The 26,247-nt window shown below is 42.5% G+C and overlaps 1 protein-coding gene across 8 annotated transcripts in view; it reads left to right on the top strand.

Moving 5' to 3' along the window:
- The first annotated feature begins 8,504 nt into the window (after window positions 1-8,504).
- gphnb (gephyrin b) overlaps window positions 8,505-26,247 on the top strand; it is a 116,537-nt gene continuing 98,794 nt past the window's right edge. For 4 of the 8 annotated variants that reach the window (XM_063496495.1, XM_063496494.1, XM_063496491.1 and 1 more), the window contains exon 1: window positions 8,506-8,637. In XM_063496495.1, the coding sequence (XP_063352565.1) occupies window positions 8,574-8,637 (64 nt within the window). In that variant the 5' untranslated portion in view covers window positions 8,506-8,573. Of the gene's footprint in view, window positions 8,638-26,247 lie in introns of all 8 variants that reach the window. The other 4 variants (XM_063496492.1, XM_063496490.1, XM_063496493.1 and 1 more) reach the window with 2 other exon arrangements.

Here is a 26,247-nt window from a genome sequence, read left to right as displayed (position 1 = left end):
AATAGTGCGACTCATTTAAACTATAGTGGTTGGTTGTCTGTTTGGTCCCACGGTACTTGAAAAATTCATATCTGCATGACATTAAAACTACCCATTACTGTTAAATGGAAGTATGCTTAGAGTGTGCTGTAGAGGTTTTTTTTATCACATGGGAAGGCTAGACCAGATCAGCAGCAATGCCGCAACCCACCCCTGGGTCTGACACGGTGACTAAGTGGATGTGCATGTTATAGATTCAGGTTAAAATATGCTGCTTATAATAACCACACTTTGGATCTTAGCAACCAGCTTTGCTCTTGTTTTGGATGTGGCTCAAGGTTAAATAGAGCATGTACTTGTTGAGGATATAGCATAGCATGTCTGTGCTAAAATACATGTGTGCCCTGGGTCCTTGAGGAGCACTCTACCAGAGGCAAAGCTCACTGGTTTTTCCTCAGCTGGCCTCATTGTTGATCTCTGGCCCCTGCAAACGCATTACAGCAATATTTGCCACATCCAGGCCAGTGTATTTTCTGAGAGGAGTCCTTTTCAGCCGCTGATATGGCTTAGCTTAAATCCCCTGGCCTTGTGACGACACACCAACGCAAATGGGCCAGACAGAGGAGGGTTCAGGATTTAGAAAGCCAAAGATGAGGAGGCTTCTAATTATGCTTCCTCTTCCCTGTCTCCTCAAATCATAAACAGCTCAGTCGTTAAATCACAAGCTTGAAATGATTTGGACTTCAGAAAAAAAAAATCACATACTCATTCACTCTAGATTATATTTATGGTTTCATGTTGTTTGCGAAAACTGACCTTTTTGGGATTAAATATTGAAAAAGGTAGCATTTCCTCAATGTTGTGTGAAATGTTTGATGCTCAGTATTTCACCATTATACCCAGATTTGTAAAGATTTTACTTCTGAGCTGACAAATGTGAGACTGCAAAAAGCCGTGTTTTTAATTACTGTGTCACAAACAAGTGGACTAAAGGCACAATCTTCAAAATGTTAGTGTTTGTGACCACACTTTTACTCCTAAACTGATTTCCAGGCCTCAGTCTGAGTTTTAACCCTAAATATAGGATCAATAATAATAATAATAATAAGTTATTTTCTGCCCATTAAAATATATTGCGCTTTATACTCCTGGCATTATTCTCATACCTACACCTATTTTACTAACACAAATTCTCCACCTTCCTCTCTTCATTGTTTCCTTTTAAAAAAAAATTTTTTTGCATGCCTTCCCTTTCTGCATCGTCTTCTGCATGGCTGCCTCATTTTTTTGACTGGCTTGGATGTGAGTCAGGGTTCCTGCGGTGAAATGGGAGACCATGCAGGGGTCACCGTGGGTGAGCGCCAAGATTATACATGCAAGCCAGACAGGACGAGAGAAGCTGTGTGAAGAGAGTGTGCTGAATCCATTTTGGTGGTCATCTTTGAGGAGGCGGATGAAAGGTGGGGAGGGGGTACCTGGACCAGTGAAAGGGCTAACTGCAATGTTGCTTTGGTACCTAACAGATTGGCTGCTTAGCTTGTTGATTGACAAACTAGCTGGCAGAACAAGGAGAGTCTGGGCTCACAGCTTCGCAGTACTGCCAGCAGGCATGGATGAGGCTCTGAGGTCCACCAAAGGCCGAGATGAGTAATAAGTCATGTAACTCTGGCTGCCATGAATTCTTCCTTCCCTGAAGCATCTTGACTTGGAAAAGAGGGAGAGGGAGGGGGATATTAGGAGGAAAGAGGCAAAAGATGATGAGAGGTGTGGGGCAAGAGGAAGATTAGGGAATATCTACATTATGGGGAAAGGAATTTTTATCCGTTTGGGGTGACATATGCTTCCATCTTTGTCCCCCACATGTGCATAAATGTGGACACACGTACAGGAGTCTTTACATTCATGTGTGATGCTTGAGCTTGAGGAGAGAGCGCTCTGCAGGAAGATGTCCAATCCGGTCAAGCTATGCCGCTGATCCCAGGCCGCTGACTCTGCTCCCAGGCCTTGTCAGGTCCAGCTTCTCTCCCTCTTTGGCCTCCTCTGAGTTTCTAAACCACCCCAATCCACAACACCCACGTTTAACTCTGTCACGGAGTTGACAGCTTGGCCCCAACAGCTCGCTAACCACATTACCTGAACTCACCACAGTCATTATCCTGCACCGGGCCCACTGAAGCTTGAAAGTCATTCCAGGTTCTCTGCTAGCAGAGGTTAATAGGTGTGTATGGACGTGAGATTACATCCCAAAGGCTGCATGGCATCTGGCAAATCCCAGAAATCAATTCTTTCCAGGGAACAGCTTGGAAGAACGGTTACCAGAGGGTATTTTTTTTTCCTCTCTTTTCTTTATTATTCAGTTCATGTTTCCCAACTTGCACATCAGATTTAATGATAAAAGACACCCACAGGTGTCCAGAACATTGCTGTGCATCTCAAGACATAAAAGCATCAACAGCACACCTATGAACTTAACCCTAAATGCCCTTAAAATGGCTCTTAACTTTTTATTTCAGATTTGATTATGGGTTAATGTTTCTCAGGCTGATATTAAAATGGTGCTGGTAAAACAGTTCACTTTGAAACACCTATGAAGCAAGTCAAAGACAAAACTTCAACAGATAGGCATTTCTACTGAGTAGACATATCATGAATCTTTGCTAAGTAAAAAAATATTATAATCATCAGAAGGCCATTGATTTGTCAGAGTGGACAAAAAACAGACATTTCTACATGTGCATATAAAAGAATCCCCCACTCACCCTGCAGGTGGTCTTTGTCCTTCAAACTTGGGTTCTCTCCTGGAAGCCTGGGATCTTGAGAGTCCTGCACAGTATGTCAGCTGTTCCTAGGACTGGAATCTTCTGGACAGAGATCTCAGACAGACCCATTCTCCCAATTTGGGAGTCTCCGCCCGAGTGTTTCATTTGCCACTTTTGCCTTCACCTTCCACATCTTTCCTAGATCTCTGTATTATATTATATTATATTATATTATATTATATTATATTATATTATATTATATTATATTATCCTTCATCCATCAGGGTCGCGGGAAGGCTTGAGCCTATCCCAGCTATCACAGAGTGAGAAGCGGGGTACACCCTGGACCACTTGCCCTCTGTCATAGGGCTTCCACAGAGAAACAGACAACCATTCACTCTCACATTTTCAAAAGTCAACAACACTCTGCTGGCTTGATAATTGCAATTTCAAACCTCTTCTGGCATTAACATTAGAATAAACATTGCGCGCTGGGAGCTTCATAGCATGGGTTTCCATGGCTGAGAACCTCCTCTAGGTGTAATGTGTAGGTGGCCGAATACCTTCGTCCACATAGCTGGCATGGATCCAGCATTATTGAATTTTTCCCCTGTCCCTTTCAAGGTTGTGTCCTTTTTAACACTAATTTTAGATACCCCACTGGAAGTCCTGTCCTGAACACCCTAATTTTGCATCTGCAATTTTATATGGACCTTAGATTTGCACAGAGAGGAAACAGGAACCTCTCTGTCAAACTGACCTTACTGACATCACTGATAATTGGAATTGGACCTTCTCTAGACCCAGAGACCAAAAAGACATTTTCAGTGGAGCGCCATTAGAATCATGCTCCTTGGGGTGATTTTGATACTCACAAGGGCATATACCATAAATTAGTCCCCGTCCTGCACTGCCACCCAACTTACTAAATACACAGGCCATAACATTGTTTACATTTTGTGATTAGATGAGGACTTTTCAGAGCAAGCTGAAAATACTACGCTGGCTGAAGGCCGTGTAATACTGCCCAAGGTGACCTATAAAGAGAGATCTGACAAATGTAAATCAGGCGGTCAGTGATTTTAGTTATTGTGGTTAGAATCATGGAGGTTTCTGATCTACCACCTATAGGTGTGATTAACTGTCAGGGCAATGCATTAATTGAAATATACATGTGACAAATTAACATTAAACTTTAAATCAGACAGTTCTGCATGGTCCTAAATATGATTCAGTGACTGTGGCATAAAATAAAATAATATCCATAAAGGCAAAATCTATTTGAACTTCCTTCTATTAGTCAATTAAAAATAAAGAAAATGAAAATTATTGCCCTAATGCACAACCCAAATGAAACTGAGTGGTTGTGTATCATCTGAGGTTCTGCCTTACATAAAGTCCTATATACTTCCAATTTGCTTGAGACTGCTAGTAACTGTCAAACCAAATGTGTCCAGGATGTGATTTGGAAAGCCAGGTTTTTGGCCACAAAGAGTATGGTCGCTTACACAAACATTACATCAGGCGTGTCACTACGAATAGAGATGGATGGATGTATTACCTTCCCTTCCACACGGTGTAGCTAAGACAAAATGAAGGCCGGGCTAGCCAGAGATACTTCACAGAATAACACATTTTATGGTTGTATTTAAAACCGCCAAGTGGCTTCAGTTAAACTTGAAAATGGATTCTGCATACTAAACAGGATTTCTAGATACATGGTATTTTATTTATTTATTAACTCTGTCATGTAGCAGAGGTCCTTTCTTAAACTTCCAAAAGTCCAAGCTGACTGATTATCACAAGGTGAACCCATTAACAAGCGTTTTGGGTTTTGTTTGGGGTTTTTTTTTATTAGTCTTCTGCTTTAAGGGCAGAAAATCTCTACGCTTAACTTCTTTGCATTAGGAGCCAATTATACAGCTGAAAAAAAATGACCCAGGGTAGTTTGGTGTCCAAGGTTGTTTGTGCTGACATTCTGCTTTTCAAATGCCAGTCTGTTAATTATGCAAATGGACCACAGGGCCTCTGTTCAACATATACATAGGCCCCCTTCATGTGTTCACAGTACCATATACCGTGTGAGTTATTAGAGTCAGCTGTCCCTTTTCCTAGATACAATAAAAACTGAAATATGAAAAAGGTTCCTTCGGCTGCAGCGAGCCTCCCTTTCCAGTGTCCCTCTCAGACTTTCAGGCCCTCACTCTCCTCCCCTGTCCTCTTTTTCCTTGTGGTGCAGTTCTTTGCACAGCGATGCTATGCGACACCGGCCAGCTTTAGAGGAGGCGAGTCCACATTGCATTAATTCTGTGCAGAGCGAAATCCAGTATCAGATGTAATGGGTTTGAATCCAAAGCCCTGGAGCAATGTTCTGTGCTGCTGTAATGGTGGTGAGAGTAGGCAGAGATCCTGCACTCATCAGAATGGTGCCTGACACACACACACATACACACACTCACTCTCTCTTTCTCTCCCAATCTATCTCTCTCATTCTCATGTTTTCTCTCTTGTTCTTCCCATTTTCCACTCCTCCCTTAATTTCTCTCCCTTCACTGGAGCAGACCAGAGGTGTACACCACCCTGCCTCTTACTCGTCCCAACCTCCTTGCCATGTTGTTGCCTAATTACTGTCTCTAAACAAGGGTTTTGTCCCCAGCAGTCCTCAATTAAATGTCTGCTGCTCATTCGCAGATGGATAATTGTTTTTGTTTTTTTCCCCCTTCCTCGCTGTCTTCCCCTTTTTCAGCTCAGGCCACATTTAGTCAGGTATTCTGCAGAAGGCATCAGGGAATAATGCTAAAAAAGCCCGAAGGTAAGTTTCCCTTTTCTTGTTTGCTTTTTTCCACCTCTTATTTTAATTAAGGAACAGCATCCCATCGCGAGCAGAGGAACATTTCCAAGACGACATATGATTGGTGCAGGGAGTTAGAGTCAAACTGCCTGCTCCAAAAAATGCAAGTGACATAAATCCATGAAGTCTTTCTTAAAAGAAAAAAAGAAGAAGAAAGACTGAACTTTGACTAATCAAACACACATTTGGTTTTAAATGAAATATTTGACCTATATTAAATGATGAGGTACATCGCCATAAAGTGGTGTTTAACTTTGTGGAACCCTGTAAAACTTGCAGCTGCACGCTTTATCGTGCATGTAACAACTTCAGCCTGCTGTTTTCTTTTTAGGAATGGGGGCAGGCTTGGGATCATTGGAGTGGAAGTAAAGCTTTACGGCTCTTTGGTGACAACATCCTGCATGTTTTATGGCATTGGAAGTATCTGTTACTTTTTCCAGCCATTTCACCAGTCCAGAGACTTTGGGGAAATTATGAAATCAAAATAACAAAGGGCATTTATGCAGAAATATGTCCTTGTTTGTCTCTGAGGTTGAGTAGGTTATCCTCTTTATGCTGTGTTTGCATTTACAACAGCTAAATTTGCTTTCTGTAGTTTTGTGGGAGATTCCCCTGCCAGAGTCCCCAGCAGCCTAAAGACAGAGTTTAAGTGCCTCTAATGCTGTAAAACACAAACACCCAGAACAGGCGGCTGTCCTCTGGCTGCACCCCTTTCTCTTCTTTCTATCTTGGGAAAACAAGGGGATTCCCTGCGCTCACCACAAAGATGAGGATGCATATGTTTACGGCTCTCTCTGTCTACCGAGGCTTCGCTTTTTATTGTGATGGATGGTGAGGCAAAAGGGGAGAGCGATGGCCCTTGCCTCCCCATCACCTAGCCATGAACAGCGAACAGCTCGACCGACAGTGAGGTAATTACACCATCATTATAACACGCACTTGTGCACAAGCATACTTATTCGCACACTACATAAACACAGTCCTCTACACACCAGATGGGGTCCCCAATGTCTTCAGCCTGATGACTCCCTCCCTCCCCTCCTCTGTACATCTCTCCTCTACTATCTTTTTTTCTCAGTTTCCCTCTCTATGCCAACTAGGGAATTCCAGCCTTCCTGGAAAGCTTGCCAGCTCTGGACCACAGAGTGTGTCTGCGAATATTTGTGTATGTGTGTGTGAGAGAGCAAGAGAAAGAGAGAGGCACCGTCTGTTTGCATTGTATGTGCACATATGCACAGTTCATCTGGGCATGCTAATCCTCACTATTAACAAGGCCTGTTTAACACTGGTCTCTCATTGACAAGCTGACAGATGTGTAAGCTTTTGTGATGCTGTGCTGGAGGGAAGAATATCGGACATCTGTATTATCGCACTTTACCTTATAATATAAAGCACCTAGAGGCAACTGCTGTTGTGATGTGGCGCTATATAAATAAAATTTCATTGAATTGAATCGAATTGAACATGTTTTTCAACGTTTCTAAAAGAAAGTCGAAAAATCATTGACTCATACTTTTTTCCCCTCCCTTTTTTCTCTGTGTGTTGGTGTACTACGTTGTTTTGTCTGTGAATCTTGGGTGTGGCCTTCTCCAGACCCTCGCTTCATTCAGGTTCTCATCACTCTTCTGTAAATCGTACCACCTCTTTGATGTATTAATTTCAAAGAAGACTATTTCCAGTGCTTTGCATTTTGGGGTAAATAGTTGGGAATTTGTCTGTCAGTAATAATAAAATGATTGCACCAGTTTTATTTGTATATTGTATATGTAGGCATACCGCAAAATGCATTTAAAAGGTTTTTGACTGTGTGCATAGTTTTTTGTTTTGTTTTGTTTTTTTGTTTTTTAAAGAAAAAGTACATGAAGATGCGTGGTATGTATTCCATGGCCTTAATAAATGTGAATTTAAAGAAAAAAAAACATTTAGCTCGGACAGGTTATGTAGCTGGTATCCAACTGAGGTATGTAGTGCAGGGCAACAGTGCACAACAGGAGATCAAACTTCCAGGGAAGATCAGTAAGGCATTCAATAAGCCCTTGAATGTCTTGTTTCATGTCCTTGTCAGAGCACCCCTGATGCTTCGCTGTGTAATAGATGAGTAAGAAAAGAGTGGAAATTGTGCCATGCACTTGGTTGGGTCATTGGACAGGAATATGGCAACACTGATAAAAAATCTAGAGGACCTGTCCCTTTTCTTCCCCCTTTAGTGTGCTCATATACCTGTGCTGATGAATTATGATAGATTCTCAACACCCCCCCCCCCATGAGAATAAACAAGAGAAATTATACACCATGGAAGCATGAGGCCAGTCTATAAATAGCAGCGGTGCTTTTTTGCCCTGGGATATAGTTGCATTTTTACAGGTCAGACTGTGATCTCCTCTTAAGCCTTTGCATTGAGACACAGCCGCAACATCTCTAGAGTGTTGACCTTGCTGTTTGAGGGCCCCCCTTTAATCTAATAAAGCAGGTGGCATCTTAAAAAGGAAGAGCTGTACGGAGGAAGGGGCTTAATTGGGTTTTCAGATCGTAGAAAGGATGCTGTTATTAATCACGTTTTAGGGTCCATGAAGCCTTCCTAGCTCCGAAGGATGCATGACATATAAACTGAGTGACGTCTGCAGACGTAACTACTGTTAATCAGTCTCCCTAAAAGCCTTCTCAGAAAATAATGGTCTCCATAAGAAATAATCTAGGATCCACACTACAACCGTGGCTGGCGGCCAGCAGAGTGATGTGTGCGGTTTAAACGGCCCCCGCATCCTGCCCGCTTATCTGTAGGTGTCCCGATGATCGCTCGGCGTTCTACTCCTCTCGTCTATTTTTTTTTTTTTTTTTTTTTTTTGCTGTATCCCAGCCCTCCTCCAGAGCTTCCTCCTCCTCCTCCTCTTCCTCCTCCTCCCCTCCCTCTCCCGACTAAGTTCGATGCGATCGGCTCTGGGCCCTGCCGTGAGTTCTCGGTGCGGGCGACAGCGCTGCTGAACATGGCGTCAGACGGGATGATTTTAACGAACCACGACCACCAAATCCGGGTCGGAGTCTTGACAGGTAAACGCAGAAATGTCCATCGCCCGTTTCATCTTTCGCTCATGTTTCTGTGAATTCATTTCCGCCGGCTGTCGGCCCGGTTCTTCATACGTGTCGGCTGGCTTTGCTTGGCGGCGGCGTCGGCTCTCAGTCTCTCGCTGATTTTTTTTTCAGCCTCTTGAAGGCGACGCTGATTTAAAGCCGGGTCTTGGGGTTTTTCCCCCCCTCTCTCCTCTCTTACCGGTATGCATGACAACCAGTGCTAATGTGGTAAATGTGGGCTCTGCATTGGCGTGTGTAGATTTCTTGTCGAGCCGTTTTCCCTGCTGCTGATGCTGAAGAAGAAGAAGCGCTCAGTTTGTGCATTGAATAATTCATGCCCCTATCTGCTTGTCAAAGCTGAGAATTACAGCTGACCGTGTGTTGTGTCGATACTGAAGATGCTCAGCCTCTATGTTGCATTACTGGCACCCAACTGACCACAGCATTTTTTTTAAGTGCTGCTCACGACAGTTGCTGAAGGTGGATGTGGTGGTGGTGGTGATGATGATGAGCGCATCTTTGGCCTATTTAGAGCAGTGGCTGATGTGAGAAATTCAGTGAAATGAGTGTTAGACGGCTCACTGGGGGTTATTTTGTGAATGACATTGGCGACCGAGAAGTTTGGGCTGTATGATAACAGCTCTGGCTCGGTTTGGTAGGGCTGAACACACCGGTGAATCCCGACATTCCTTTGAACGCAGAGCGATGACGGCGCGTCTCTCGCTTACCAACACTGGAAACGTTCTGCGTTTAGATGCGATGTGAGGCTATGAGACGGCGGATGGTGTTGGATCTGGTCGCCGCCGGCCTTCATTTTACCCATATCTGTCAGCGCGCGCGCGCGCGTGTGTGTGTTAGACTACTGCTTTGTCATGTTTCAAATCGGTAAAGCATAAGGCGAGGCGAAAATCAGCAGTTGTGGTCATGATCGGAAAGTAAATGAAACAGATTTGCTTTTTTTTTAGTGATATGGAGCGAGGGAGGGAGGGATGGAGACGATATCGGTGCTGGTAGTGGAAGCATGATAAAGGCTGTGCAAAGGAATACCCCCCCCCCCCCCTCTCCGACCTTCCCCCCTAACCCCCTCCCTTTCCCTCTCTCTTCCTCTCCGTGTCCATGAGGCTGGATCGATCAATATTTCATGAAAAGCCGTGATCTCTCTCACACACATACGGTATTCCTCCGTATGGAAATCCAGTACGGAGGAGGTGGTAGGCGGTTTGCAGCGATGGAGGAATGACTGTGTAGACCCTCTGCTGAAATCTGCCAGGGAAACCCCCTCCATCACCAACAACAACACCACCACCACCACAACCACTCGTCTCCATCTCCATCCCTCCTCCTCCTCTCCCTCCTTCTCTCCTAGCGCTGGAGGAAAGAGGCAACGCGCTGTCCGTGGTGCTGAAATCCAAGCGTCACTCACAAATCAGTGCGGTACTGACCCTACCACAGTAAATACTGCATGAGGTAGATACAGCCGGGAATGTAGCGGAGGATAAACGCATCCCAAGCCACTTTTATTTCTCTTCTTATCTTCATCATCGTTTTTGGGCTGTATAATGGGGAGTTCCAAAGAGAAATAGTCATCAGCTGATGAGGATTTGGCATTAAAATTGGAAGTAAGCTTTTCTTGTGGATTCTGTTTATGTCGGTGGCTGTTAGGTGGCTTATGTTCATCACCAACTGGAGGTCAAAGGATACTCATCCCTTTATCATTTTTTTTAAACTGACATTAAGGCCCACGCCACATTAGAGAGGGGTTAATTTCTGTGTGTGTCATCAGTCACTTAAATCCCCAACTGTATCCCCAGCAAACTGACAGATTGCCAGTTTGATCTTGCTGTGCAGTGTTGACAATTCCCACATACATATGCCGATGTTGAGACGCGCAGAGACACAACCGACAGCTTATTTGTCTTTTTGATGTATTTGTGTGTGCATATGGAAAAGGAAGGCTCGCACTGTCAGGGGAAACAAAGCATCAAAGGCGTGAGGGGAAAATCCTGCAGGAAATGGTGCACAATGGCATTAAGTTCCCATGTTGTACCTGACCCCTGGTCTTTTAAGACTCTAATCATGCTAGGATTACTACAATAACCTCTGCGTGTTTTGTTTTGGGTGGGGTTTTTTTCTCCTTTTGGGGAATTTACTGAGAGATGATGTATTTTGACAGCAAAAAAACCTCCCCTGCTGTGATGCCAGAAAGAAGCAAAGCATTCAGGTTGACTGAATCTCTCTTACAACTCAGAACCTTGTTGCTAAGCCTCAGTCTTCTACATCGACAGTGTTCATTCCGAGTCTGCTATGGTATGGGCCGTGTGTGTGAGCAGAATGCTAATGGAGTCTGGAGCGTTGCTCAATCTCCTTTTCTGCCAGGGTCAAAGGTCACCCGTCCACTCCTGCATTCAGTCACCAGGGAGCAGATGAGACCTTGGCTCACCCTCCTCCATCACTTAGCCCCACATCTCTTTAGACAGGTGACAGAGCCCAGGGGACATCTCTGTTTAGACCCTGGACACAGTGCAGGAGAGGTGAGCTGACATGTCCAAGTGTGTGTGTGTGTGTGTGTGTGTGTGTGTGTGTGTGTGTGTGTGTGTGTGTGTGTGTGTGTGTGTGTGTGTGTGTGTGTGTGTTAGAGAGAAAGAGAGAGAGAGGGGGGGAAAGATAATGTATGTATTTTGTTGAATGTTTGAAGAAGAGGTGGGGTTTATTTGTGAGGAGAGGGAGGTAGAAAACTGGATAATTGGGGTGAACATGCTGTCAGTTGTCAAAGATATCACATTGAAAATATGAGCTTTGTTAGGAGTGGATGAAAGCTTCTCACGCTGAGCTCAACCTTTGTGTGTGCTTGTATTATTTTTTTGCGTCTACCTGTATGTAAGTGCTTATGTGGTTGTGTATTTTTATGCATGATTGCTCAGTGGCTACTTTCGAACTGTCTGTGTTTCTTCCACTTTACCGTGAGTTTTAATTGTCCTATGCCTCCCACCCTGGGCCTGCCTCAGGGTCTGAGCACTCATCTACACACTCACTTCCTGTGAGTGTGTACTTGTTTGTTGCATATGCATTTGTGTGCTCCATTCAAACACTCACATGTCATATATTTCTTGCTAAATTAGTGGTCTGACTTGGCTTGATGTATATTATGCATTTACAAAATGTACTTTGTATAAAAATATGGCAAAAATGTTGACTATTCTATGACATCTTGCCTTGTGAGGCCCAGGTTCGCTAATACTAACTACATGATAATTTGCACTCCAGTTTTGTCTGAATTGTGTGTGTATGTGTCCTTTGCATGCACAGTATGTGCATTTGCATGTGACTCCGCTTTGCTCTTCATCTTTGTGTAGTAATACCAAGCTCTGGCTGGGAAACACAGCTTCCAAATCCCCCCAGCCCCAAATATAGCCACTGTATGCATACCTCCCATGATCACACACACTGAGAGAGTGTGTAAGAGAGAGACTGAGTGAGAAAGAGAGAGAGAGAGCAGCAAAAGGCATTCAGTGGCTTTTAATCTGTGCAAAGCTGGCACGTATGTGTGGGACCATACAGTATTATTACACGGCAGCGCCCCGTGCAAACGCCACGGATGCTCTTGGATGTGTGGCTTGATTCGCAGCCCACTGAAAGCTCCATTGATGGTGGATGTTGTGTGTGGGTTAACGCTAGCCTTTCCTCAAAGAGACTTGGACACAACCTAACCACCAAGCTTCCGACGAAGAGCCGAGGCAGGAAAGCTCCACTGTGCGACAGTCAGCACATGTTTTTCCCTCTCCGATCTCCTTGTACCCCTTTCTCGGTCTTGTCCCCACCTCCCCACCCCACACATATTTTTTTTTTCTCTTTTTCTATCTTCCTTGGTTTTAAGAACTCAGAGAGGCTCAGGGACATGTGGGCATCTCTCCAAACTTACATGTCTATCAGAAAGACATGAATTGACAGCAGGCAAGCTTCCCAAAACAACCACATTTAGATCACGCTCTCCATTCCTCTCTTAAGTAGAACTAATTCTGTGAATCTCATCAGAATGAATGAATGAAGCTTTCATTTGGAAAGGATGGTGGTCTTTTTTTTTAATCATATGAAGTCTGCATTTTATTACTGAGTTAAAGACCCAACATGCTGTCCTAGAAATGAGACAGAGCAACAAAAAAAGAAATAGGAGAGTAAAATAATTATTTTTTGAACATATAATGTATTTCCCCTGCTTATTGAACAGTGCCCCAAAATTTTCAACCACAAAAATTTTGCATTAGTTCCCTTCAGCCTTAATGTCTTTTGCTTGTGTGCAAGTGTGCAGGCTCACGGGATTGCGGAGATGTAAGTGTACCTTCTTGTGTGTGTACTTGTCTGGCTGCAGATGGGATAATAACTATTTAATCAGCTTTTCCACATAATTTAATCTCTGGAGTTTATCCCAAACTCACCTTAACAACTTAGGTGCTAAAGAGGCTCTCAAGAGTAACAGGAGTCAAGTCAGCAAGAGGTGGAGCAGCTTGCCAGCGTACCTTGACCAAAATGCTATCAGGCGTCACCAAACAACACGGGTGTGTGCCAAATAATGGAGCAATTTCCTCTTAGTGTCTATTTATGACTCAACAAAGCAAAGTGCAGTTTTTGGCATTGTGGCCATCTTGGGCTTTTTTTTTAGAGCCAACAGTGACGGCATTTAGACAATATGGTCATTATTATTGCTGCATTAATTGGCAAGCTACAGGGAGGTTGGCAAACTGCATCCATAAATTGTAGGATTGAATCACACAGATACCTGATAATTAGTGTTAAATAACATATAAATAAAAATGTACAAGTTGGCAAACCAAAACAAGGAACACATGTTCTGCATGGTCTGTTTTTACAATTAACTGCAAGACCTGTAATTCATCTTTCATTAAGTGCAGCAGCAGCACTCCCAGTATGGCCTAGAGGTCCAGTTCCATGTCTGAATTAGGGGAGGTGAAGGGCAGCAATGCTAAGTTACTAATGAAATACTAGAAATGAACTAAAGACAACAACACCACAAACATGGTTGAGAGGTTCAGCTCAGTCATTCGGCAAACAGATATCAGCTACAGCTACAATCAGAAGCTGTTTCTTATTTACGGCCTAATGAAATTAACATTAAATAAGGGAGAATTTATCAATAGATACCAAATCCATTTTTATACCAGGCTGTAAACTATTCATGTAGGCATATTTTATGCTCTAAAGCCATTTTAATATTGGAATCTATGGGGATTGACTTGGTTTTGGAGCCAAGTGGCGATTCCAGGAACTGCAATGTTTTTGGCACATACGTGTTGGTTTTATTTTTCATCCCCCAGGGGCTGTTGCTTTGTTGCAAACAAGCAAATGGACATTTTTTTGCTGGTGGGAAGCCATTGTGGGATTACCTTATGGCTTCAAGCGTTAAACAAACAAGAGCCAGGAGACTGATCAGTATTGTCTGCAAATGTTAAATGAAATAGAATCTTAAAGAAAGGTTTTGGCTTCTTGTAGGGTGTGCATGTTCTCCTCAAGCCTGTGGATTTTCAGCAGGTGCTCAGGCTTCCTCCCACGGTCTGATGAGATGAAGGTTAGGTTAACCTAATCTGCCCGTAGGTGTAAAGGTGTGTGATCTGTGATTGACTGGCAAACTATCCACAATGGACACCGATTGTCACTAAGGAAGGATGTAAAATGACAGTGCGTGGGGGTACTGGATGGATAAGTGATATGGGATATGTAGTTTAGCCTATTTTTATATGAAAAAAATGTGATATAAGACAGATTTAATTTGAAATTTGCATCCTTTTCAGTTAAACTCTTTGCTTTTTAATGACAGCACTATGTACTGAAAGAAGCAAATAACTGTTTACACACTTTTCTGGTTGTCTATAGAGTTAACAGCAGTACAGTCTTTCAACCTGGAAGATGTTCTCAAACTCATTGTAGCTGTTGTAGTGTCGTGTTTTCTTCATTTGGTCAGTTATCCATAGGCAACGGCAAAAAATGCACAACTACACTACAAAGCAAGCTCAAAAAAGTCATTGCTAACTCCCTCGTGGCCACCAGCTTGTCATTGATCCCATTAGCATCACAAGATTATTATTATTCCTTCCCATTTTCCACTTCGCTGACGCTTAGACAGGCAAACGTAATATCCTGACAAAGCTGACATCATGACAGGATAACAAAAACACAAAATAAATGTTAACACTCGGTTCTCTGGTGATATAAAGATACGTGGTTTGAATGGGAATCAGTGAGCCCCAGGCGTGTGTCTACCCACTAGCATGATTTTATTCCTCCTTTTTCCTGTTTTGACCCTACTCTTTGTGTCTGCGTACGGTTGAATCATCTCTGAGCTGTTACTGGAGTGATCCCTTGCAATGATATGTGGGCATCTGTTCAACAATATGCTAGTCTGAGAGGGATACACTTGGAACAGAAGCGCTAAATCGGGAAAAAAAATGAGCATATACTTGTTCCTGCTGCTTATTTCTCATCTGATTCCAGTATTTTTAGATCATCTCTGAGCCAAATCTGAGGGATTTCTTTGTATTTATTTAGACTTTGGTGGTTGTTGCCTGCATCATCACTGATGCGTAGGCTTCCAGCAGGCTGTCAAACTGGAAATGTTCATCATGTTACAATCCCATAGGCATGGAAGGCAAAGTGGTGCCGTTGTTAAAACGCAGGCATGCACCTTAATGGTTCCTCTCTGGACTCTACATCTATCTGAGCCCTTTATTTGCATGTGGTCAGACAAGGATTTGTCTTTTGTATGGGTGCAGCTCATACTGTAGCAGTAGTTAATACACAGACTGACCCTTTTCTCACTCGTTCTCTCTCTCTCTCACTTGCTCTCTCTCTGCATCCACAGCTGTCACAGTGGACAGCAGTAAGGCAGGCAGACCACATGACCAGAATAGACAATACGGGATCAGGGACACGAACACAGAATGAGAATTAAGTCTTCACTGCAAAGGAATTATTTTCAGCATCTAGTAGTGGGGATTGCAGGGTGTGCTGGGCCGGGAGGGGGGTGACTCTCCTCTACTCTCCTGTCCTCTCCTCTCCATTGCACACACCCCTCACTCTCTCTGGCTTTCTCTCTTTCTCTGTCTCTGCTTTCATAGCCCATGGAAATGATTCTCCCTTACTCTAAATAGTCTTCAGTTGGAATTGCGAGTTAGAACAAGAGGCAGACGGTATTGGCGGGGTCTCCTCCGCTCATGTAGGCTCTTGTCAACTCTCCAGAGAAGAGCTCCGTCGGAGCTGCCTGGAAAGCCATTCCCAGACTAAACGCGTAGGTGTAGGAGAGTTGGTTGGTTCCCACTCCCTCTAGGCATAAAGCAGTGCTACAGTCTGTCATTCATTTGACGCGATAAGCAGTTTAGACAAGAAAAGGACATTTGTGCTTGGTATTTTTAGAATAAAGGATTTGGAATTGTTAGCTTTGTGATAGTCTGGCTACCTGTACATGGTGTACCTCTCCTCTTGCACAGTGTAGGTTGGCATAGGTATTATCCCACCACCTGTGACCCAAGGCAGTTAAGAAAATAGATGAATGGAGCTTTTTAGTCGAAGCACTTAACTTGAAATGATTGATGATAAACAGGAAAGACTATCCTGACCGACATGATATCTCTATGGCATCTGTGTGATGTTTTCTTGCCAACACATGCATGATGTCACTCTCCTGTTCCACCACATCCCAAAGGTGCTCTGCCGACTGTGGGAGCCATTTGAGTACATAGAACTCATAGAGATTTTTTGAGCTTTGTGACATGATGTATTATCCTGCTGGAAGGAGACATCATGAAGATGGTGATCACAGTGTGGGCATAAAGGGACGTGATCAGAAACAACGGCATTATGCCACTACCACCAGTTTGAATTGTTGTGACAAGGTTGAATGGCGCCATGCTTTCATGTTCTTTATACCAAATTCTGACTCTAACATCTGAATATGGCTACAGAGATCGAGACAAGGCAACATTTCTCCAGTCTTCTCTTGTCCAGTTTTGTTGAGCCCGTGTGAATCATAGCCTCATGATTTAGGTTCCTGTTCTTAGCTGACCGACCCAGTGTGGTCTGCTGCTGCTGTAGCCCATCTGCTTCAAAGTTCAGTGTGTTGCACATTCAGAGATACTCATCTTCATCTCTTGTATCCAACAAGTGTTTATTTGAGCTGCTTTGCCTTCCTACCAACTTGAAGCCATTCTCCTCTGACTTGAGGATCAACCCTGAGAGCTGTTGCTCACTAGATATTTTCTCCTTTACAGAAGGTGTTTGGTAAACCTCGAAGATTGTTGTGTGGGAAAATCCCAATAGATCAGCTATTCCTGATGATGCCACATTCAAAGTCACTTAAATCACCCTTCTACTCCAGTCTGATGTTCAGTTTGAACTTCAGCAGGTTGTCTTGACCATGTCTACATGCCTAAATCAATGAGCTGCTTCCACCTGATTGGCTGATTAGATTTTCCATAAAAGAACAGATGAACAGGTGTACCTGATAAAATTTATTACAATTAGTTCTTAGCTACAAATTTCTAAAAAGGCATCATAAGGTCATGAGCTATTACCAGATCTCTTGACTGAAATTATTATGTTATTATTATCAATATGATAGACATTTGCATACAGTTGCTTTAGTAAGTATTCGCATTTCGTTTAAACCAATTAAAAACAATTCAAACCTTTTGCACCAGTGACAAAAAATAAACTGAAAACTCTGTTTTACAAAAGTATTCAGACTCATTGTCATGACACTTGAGAGTCAGGTGCATATTTCCTATGATTGCCCTTGAGATGACTCTAGACCTTGATTGGAGCTCAGCTGTGGCAAACGTAATTAATTAAATGTAATTTTTAAAGGCACGCCCCTTTCTATAAGGTCCCACAATTTATACTGTACACCAGGACAAAAACAAGCCATGAAGTCAAAGGAACTCTCTGAGTGTCTATGAAATATGTAGCAGTGAGCAAAAGTCTAAAATCCACTTCGAAATGTCTGAGTGCTCACTCAGTGGCCTCAATAGGAAGAAGTTTGGGACCACTGGGACTGCAGCTGTCCAGCTAAACTGAGTAACTGAGCACAACCGAGACTGAACTCCTTTGCTCAGGCCGGTGTCTTTTCTCTAGGAGGTCACCACAAAGCTCATGGCCACTGAGTTCCAGGATTGATGTCCTCTGCAGAGGTAAGAGAAGCACCTGGCCTAAAATCCAACCATCTCAGGAGCACTCCATCATTTTATGAAGGAGTATTTAGAGGAAAGCCACTCTTGACAGGCATTCCTCATCACCTGTTTAGTGCAGACTTTTCCAGAAAAATGTGGTGGCACCATCATGCTATGGTGTTGCTTCTCAGGGTCAAAGGCAGGGAAATCAGAAATGAGAATGGAGGAATCGAGCCCAGTGTTTTTCCCACCAATGCATGGCTATTGAAGTTTTGAAGAAGTTATTTACCACTTGTTTTACTTCAGTGCAGTGTAAGAGTCTCTACTGCATTTATGTAATTTAAGATCTATTGGTTTTTGTTCTCAGTATAAAATTTTGGGTATATTTAAACACTTGCACCTATTTCACCTGAAATGGCTTGGATCACAGTACAGAGTAAGTATTATTGCTCTACTTTTACTCTACTTTTTCTGTCTTCTTTTCCGAAAGAAGTTTTGCACTTTGACAACAATGTATTTTGACCTTTGGAGAAAGAGAACAGATAGAGTTAATTGTTGTAAAAACAACCCAAAAAAAAAAACTAAACTAAAATAAATAATCCATTTACCATCAGGAGATATATCCCACGCCCTTTAAAATTATCAGAAGTAAAGTTATTGTTAAATAATTGTTTATTATATGTATTATATGTTTATATGTTTCCAAGAACACTAAACTTTTGAGATGAAGGACACTTCTGGGCTGTCTACAGACAGCAAGGGGTGCCCCCCTCCTTTGCTCAGGTCCGTCTTCTGCGATGACCTGTGCGAGGAGAGAAGCTGCTGAGTGATGGAGATAGAGATGGAGATAAAAGATAGAGTGGTGGTTTTAACTGATGAGTTACTCTTAATGCTGGATCCTCTGTCTTGGCTTGAGCTGTTAATTAGGGCTGGAGGAAGCAAAAGATAAACGATGATGGAAAAAGAACGAAGGGGAAAAGCATCAGTGGCCTCCATGTGCTGAGATGCCACCATGCGACTTTACCATTCCTGATCTAACAGGCGTCTGAAACATATAATTCCCCCATGTTTTACTCTGAGGACAAGGTCAGATCGCCTGTATCTAAGATTTGTTGCAGACTGACTGGGTGCTGATGAGACAGGGAGCTCCTCGTTGAGAGCAGGGGCTAGGGTAACAGTGCTAACAGTCTATAGGTAGGGCCTCATTTTCTTGATACAAATGCTTCGGTTTCTGGATTGTCTCACCTGGTGTCTGCTTCAATGCAATACAACATTTCAGTTGGCCCAAAAGCTCCATAAATATTCTCCAAAAGTTGATTCTGTTCATCTGGACGTAAATATTCTGTTTCTTTAATATAAATAGCAGCTCAACTCCTTTTCCTAATGCGATCTAGTAGTTCTTGAGCCAGAGAGCCTCCTCCCCCAATGACACTAAACATACTGTAGCTGGAACCTGGATATAATTTAGATGTGTTGTACAGATTTTAAATATGTCTGACATAATCATGATGAAATCAGATTTGTCCCTCAAAATGCCGGCTGCTGGACACATCAATTATGCTGAGATCCTCACAGTAAACTCATTGCTTACATTTGGTGTCTGTTACTGTCTGAACTGCCCACTACCTGCTTGATATACACTGCTGGTGTTTTCTGGTTGGATGCACACACATATCATTGTGTCTGTTATAATACTTGAATCTATTGTTACCATATTGGTTTAATTATCAGATTTTCTGGGGCTCAATGCATGTTAATTCTGGTGATAAGACCGGAGGATAATTTCCTGGATTTTTTTACTGATCGTAGGTAACGCCAGCAGAAACTGCGTCATTATCTGCCTTTTTTATGTCATGTCATGGCAGACAAATTCATTCAAAGGCACACTCCAACCAAGATCAGAGACAATATATAAATGACACCAATTAAATAGTCTTGATTTTGGCTTGGAGAGTGCAATTTTTTAGTGCAGGAGCAGTGTTAGAATTTGGGGCATGGAAAGGTTAGGACTGCACAATTAACTGAATTTTAATCTTGATGAAAATTTTGGCTTCCCACAGATAAGTGAATATGACTGACATATACAGAAAATGTATGTGCCACCCATAGAATGCAAAGCAAAAGTGTTCCCTAGTCTGGATGAGTAAGACTACATTAAGAGTAAGCTATACAACAGATAACAGACTGGAAACAAAAATTAAATGTCTGGCAAAGCAGAATGCAAAGACTTGTCCCTAGAAGGTGATCATGACCCATTGTTTGGAAAGACTTCCAATTTAAGGCAAGTGATGGCAACCAAGAACAAATCATGGGCAGAGTGCTGTAGAGTTGTGTCTACACTGCAACTCCCTGAACTCTAGTATAATGAATACATGAAGACCCAGGAAAGCAATGCATCGATTGCCAACGAAAATTGTCCAAGTCAGACATCCATGAAAGCGACCCTACACAGGATGTTTGTGTATCTGTCAATCTCATAAAGATGCACTGGAATCACTGAAATGTGATCACATTCCGTTTGGCCAAAGATATGTGTCTACTTAACACAGCAAGTAATGAAGGCTTCAGGAAAATGAAGATATGTTATCTCCTCTCGCAATTATTTTCCCAAATTGGCAATACCTGCAGTGTAAGCAAAACAGGGGAAGTGTAGACGAATCTCACAGCTATATAAGTTTTAGCCACTTCCGTTGTGCAGCAACAATAAAAGGAGTGAAAGACTTCTAGGAGATACTCTTAGGTCATGCAGACTGTAGCAGCTGAGGATTGAACCACCAACCTTCCAATTAGTAGATGACCTGCTCTACTTACTGAGCTACAACCACCCGCCTTGATATGTACCACCTACCTAAGCATTGCTGCAGACGGTAATATGTGACGGCTGTGGCCTTTTTTGGCAGGATAATGCGGCCTGCTACAAAGCAAAAATTGGTTCAAGAATAGTTTGAGGAGCACAATAATGAGTTTGAGGTATTGATTTGGCCTCCAAATTCCCTCGCTCTCCATCCAATCAAGCATCTGTGGGATGTGCTGGACAAACAAGTCCTAACCATAAAGGTCCCACTTCACAACTTAGAGGACTTAAAGATCTGTTGCTAACATCTTGGTGACTGATACCACAGCACACCTTCAGGGGTCTAGTGGAGTCCATGGCTCAATGGGTCAGGGCTGTTTTGGCGGTAAAAGGGGGGGGGACAACACAATATTAGACATGTGGTCATACTGTTATGCCCTGTTGGTGTATTGTTTAACCTCATTATTTGAAACTTTGGCCTTAATCAATATGATCACCCACATTTGTAAGATTATGTATATATAACAGAACAAAAGGAAAAGCATAATACAGTAGGTCTTCAAATGTGTGCCCCTACTTTCATAATACTCCGACCATCAGTTGTTCCCCTTTTCATGCAAGCATTTCATTTCTAAAACTTTCCAATATACTTATCAGCTAAATAACTTTAATGGCAAAATGCAAGACATGCTGCATGAGCCATGTAACAAAATGCCCCCCCCCCCCCCCCCCCCGGACCATCATTAGTGACAAAAGTAATGCGCTGAGAGGGGGGCTTCTGAGATCTTCTATGTAGTGCAGCAGCTATTAAATTTGCTTCCCTGCAAGAAGAGACGAGGAACTTCATTTATGTCAACATCACTCAGGTTTCCAGTATTTCGACATTTTGTTATTGTTTGCCAAACAGAGCAGGAGAGTGGGGTGCAGTTTGAAGAGGGATGAGGAATGAAACACAAGAGGCAAAACAGAGTAAGTCAAAGTGAAGTTATGACAAGTGAATAAATAATTTTTCAAAACGGTAATATTTTTCTCCCAAAAGGTGTGCACGATTGAAAACCACAAGCCCTTTAATGTTCATTCAGACATGCAAATAAAATAATAAACTTGAGGTTAGAAAGCATCAGTCAGCAGCACACAACATCAGCCATTCATAAGAACAAAAACAAGAGTCAAGAAGGAGGAAAAGGACCTCTGGGAAGTGCTGTGGTGCTGTGTGACTTCTGGCTGTCACCCTTGGCAATGGCCCTTCCACTGCTTCTTGACTTACTGCCAGGTTATCCATTGGCTTGTCACTTCTTCAGACCTCTTCCCTCCCACCATTACTCCGTCCTTCCTGAGGCCACAAGACCAGCCATATCGAGGTGAGACGTGCTGATGGATGTGTGTGACACATGCTTCTGGGAACCTCCGTCATCTGAATTGCTTCTGTTTTAGAAACAACAAATGCAAAGGTGCCACACTGAGGGGGGAGGGGGGGTTGTTGTTGTTGTTGTTGTTGTTTTGTTTCTTTTTTTCTTTTGAAAATGTATTCTCAATAACCGTCATGTTTGGTGGTCCCCATTATGAAGGTTTTCCCCTGCAGTGTTTGGTGTCGCTATAGAGACAATGCTGCAATTGCATTCATAATTGACTGCGATAATTTAAGTCACTGTCTTGCTTGCACATGTATGTTTGTGTCAGTTTCACAAATCGATTCTGAATCAGTGATAACTGACATTGAGTTTGAAGAAAGTCTGAGGATTTCAGAGATAAATATAACACATTCACCCTCCGTTTTCTACTCTTATAACACATTTTATCCCAGACCGTTCCCCCTTTTTCTCACCTACTATATTTGTCCCTGTCTCCTCACCTCTCTTTCTATGTCCACCTTTATCATTTTTTTCCTTTGCTGTCTGTCTACATTCAGCTCACTCCATCTTCCCCGGCAAAGCAGTATGAGGGGAGCATGTGCCTGTGAATAATGGAGGAGGCCAGCTTCCCCTAACAAGGTGTGTTTGATGGCCGGCCTCGTCCTAGTGTGTGTGTGGTCAAGGTGTTCTCCTATTCTCCTCCTCCATTATTCAGTGTCATGCCTTTTCCATTTCTACCACAAAATCCTTTCAGATCATGGCACCTAGGAATCAAATGTTAATAGACACCCACGCGCCTACACACAAACACACATCATAGCCATAAAAGCTCAACACATGAACACAAAAGCCAATTTGATTGACAAGGCTTGACGGCTTTGTTGCCCTTTTGCATCATTTGTGGTCTTACAACAGGCATGACTGGTGATTTTTCAGTTTTGGCACATGACACTGGACATTTAAAGATGTGAGTCAGGGAGTTTCTCACTCAGTTTCTTCAGTTTTGTTACATTAGCCCTCCTATTTTTACTTGTTTTGTCTTTTCTTACATTGGCAGCAGATTTAGAGAGATAAATAATTATCAATACTTGTGGCTTACCTTGAAATTCTGCCTAATGCAATGGAAAAACAGACATTCAGTAATTCCAGTGTGGTGCTGCACTGTTGCTACTGAGATTTGCATAAGCACATCTACATGTTGTAGCAGTCTTCAGCCATTTCGGGACATTTAAAAAGATACACAAGCTTCTTTTGTTTAAGTTTAATCTATATGTACTTTAGCTGCAGAGAGGATAAATGAAACCAAAACATAAGGGGTCAAAAACTGCAGCTTCTCTAGTGACCCTTTGGGTTCATAGAAATTTGTTTAATGTGCAAGGTAAATGACACTGGAGGCCAGGAAATGCCTTCTAGAGTAACTATCTGGTAAGACAAACTTGAATTTGAGAATTATATGTGCAAATCCAATAATTTTGTATGCATATCACAGTAGAAAATTACATGCCATCTAGCCCTTATAGTTCTTTAAGACATGGTGATAGTTTATTCAAAGGATTTGTGTAACCTGGTTTCACAGATAAATATAACTGAGTGGCATCTGCATTCAAATGGAAATGTATGCAGTGTTTTCCAAAAGTATGGCTCGAAACAAGCATGTGTAATGTGAAGTATGGGACCTAGAACAGAGCCTTGGGGGACTCCATGACTAACCAGTCAGTGTAACAGTCAAGCTAGTAAACTAGTAAGTCACTAGTATAGTTTCTTTTCTGTGCTGTAAATCCTGGCTGGATTTCTTGTTATTGTTATTGTTAAACTATTCCTCTTCTAAGGATCACATATTTGATTTTCAACAATTTTTTGAGAACGTTGGAAATGGGTCTGTAATTGACTAAAACACCTGAATCAAGTATAGATTTTCTGACCCTGTCCACATATAATTTGGTAAACATGCAGTGGTGTAGTGGTTAGCACTATTGCCTGACAGCAAGAAGGTTCAAATCAACTCACTGGATGGGACCTTTCTGTTTGAAATTAATATGTTCTCCATGTGCCTGTGTAAGTTACCTTCAGGGACCTTGGCTTCCTCCCATGCAAAATGCATGTAAAGACGTGCATTTTGGCTTAACTGGTAATTCTAAGTCCGTAGAACTGAATGGTTGTCTATCTTGCAATCTAGCCTTGTATCAGAGTAGCAGCCTGTCCGGGCTGTACCCTGTCACTTGCTCTGCGACAGCTGTGATTGGCTCCAGCCCCACCATGAACTGATCCATGAACTGGATAAGAGGAAGAAAATGGATGGATGATAGCCTTTTCTGTCATAGCTGACAGCTATCCCAGCTAATTTCAATTCTTTTTAGCACTAATTAGCAGGCCTATGTGTCTGTGCAGTGCACCCATGCAGTTTATGGATGCAGCTCATATTATACTATATAGCTGATAACTTGGCACTCCACCTTCTGGTATTGTCAATTGTCACCTGTGGCTCCAAAACAACAACATGGAGGTACCCCAAATGCACCATTCATAACAATTATACCATAACAGCAAGTGAAGCAGCACTTATTGGATCCTGCTCCTCAAGTATGAAGATTTAATGCTGTTCTTTGTCATATATCAAAGTTAACTGAATATTTTTTTTACAGTTAGTTGTGAAGAGATTACCTTAGTTTTTTTGTCAAAATGGTGGACTTTATGATTATTTGCAAAATAGTATTTGTAAATTAATTATAATGTATGACCTTTATGAAGAGGTTTGTTAACAGCCTGGAAAAAAGGTCATCCTGTGGATATAAACTGAGGATATTGTTGTTTGTGGCCCGTGCCTGTGGGCAACCAAAGGCTCCAAAAGTACTAATAATACTAGGAATGTAATATGGTAATTAAGCAACATTGAAAAAATTCAGTAGCTGCAAATCCAGGGGGTAGAAAGATGAATGGCTGATTACCATCTACCATCATTTATTTACATATCATCACATACATATGGATATCTTCATCAGCAATAGTGGGATTGATTGATTTGATAGGCTCCACCCCCCACACACAAAAAGATGGATGGATGGATGGATGAATGGATTTTATTTAAACACAGAATTATACACACAATCAGACCAGTCCCAAAAACTCTCTGATCCTTTAGGATCTTCCCTCTTCAGTTGCCCCCACAGTGACATGTAGATGTATCTGTCTCAGTGGGATAAGTGATGAGATGTGTAAAATATGGCAAGTGGAGCACTCTATTAGGACGCTTCCCCCTTTGCCTCCAGGCTTCCCTTCTGCTCCACCATACAGAGAGGCTGGTAGAGTGAGTCGTCACAGGGGGTATGCTGATGTGGTGGTAGATCTAAGTTTGCATTGAGAGGTTTGGGTTTTAAAGAGCCAAGACTGAGCCAAACACCCACTACTAAAGAAGAAGAGGAACAGGAACTCCTCCCTGCATCAACCTCAATTAGTCTGGAGAAGAAGTATCCAGCTGTAGTGTGTGTGTGTGTGTGTGTGTGTGTGTGTGTGTGTGTGTGTGTGTGTGTGTGTGTGTGTGTGTGTGTGCGTGTACGTACATGTGTGAGCTCTGACAGTGGGAAGCTGCAATGTAATTGCTGACACTGTCCAGAGGATTGAATGTAATGAAGGTAGCTGCTTACAGGCTTCTTCATTAGTACAGCTGGGCCCGGGGCACTCCTCTGTGTGTGTGTGTGTGTGTGTGTGTGTGTGTGTGCGCGCGCGCGCGCACGTGTGGGCATGTAAAACTCTGCATCCTGGGAAATAAGGGGAGTCAAATCATTTGCACACATTCATACTGATACACCCATGTATTACCACCCACTCACACATTAACAAACACATCAACAAGCACTGGCAACGTGTGGAATGTGTTCATTGTAACTTTCATCCACAGGACTTTATTTCCACTGTGAGTTTGCAACTTCTATACATTTTCTCAACAATGACGCCATTTCTGAATATATCACTTTTTGCATATCCTGTGAAAGATCTTTAATTCTTTGTTGCAATGCTGCACTGCATTTTTGAGCGCTTATAATGGATGTAGTCAGATTTAATGCACTGATAGATGTAGGCCTGCAACTAATGACCCTTATCCATACTCAGCTGATAATGTCTACATTTAATCAATACACTGTTTGGTCTTTAAAAGATCACATAACAGCAAAAATCCCATAACAGTTTTCAGTTTGTTTTATTCAACCAACAGTCCATAGCCCAGAGATATTCATTTTTATGTAAATAAGTCACAGAATGAAAGCCACAATTT

Source organism: Pelmatolapia mariae, linkage group LG15, assembly GCF_036321145.2.
Source record: "Pelmatolapia mariae isolate MD_Pm_ZW linkage group LG15, Pm_UMD_F_2, whole genome shotgun sequence".
Taxonomy (NCBI): Eukaryota; Metazoa; Chordata; class Actinopteri; order Cichliformes; family Cichlidae; genus Pelmatolapia; species Pelmatolapia mariae.
Note: the sequence above shows the minus strand (reverse complement) of the source record. Positions and strands in the feature narration are given on the sequence as shown.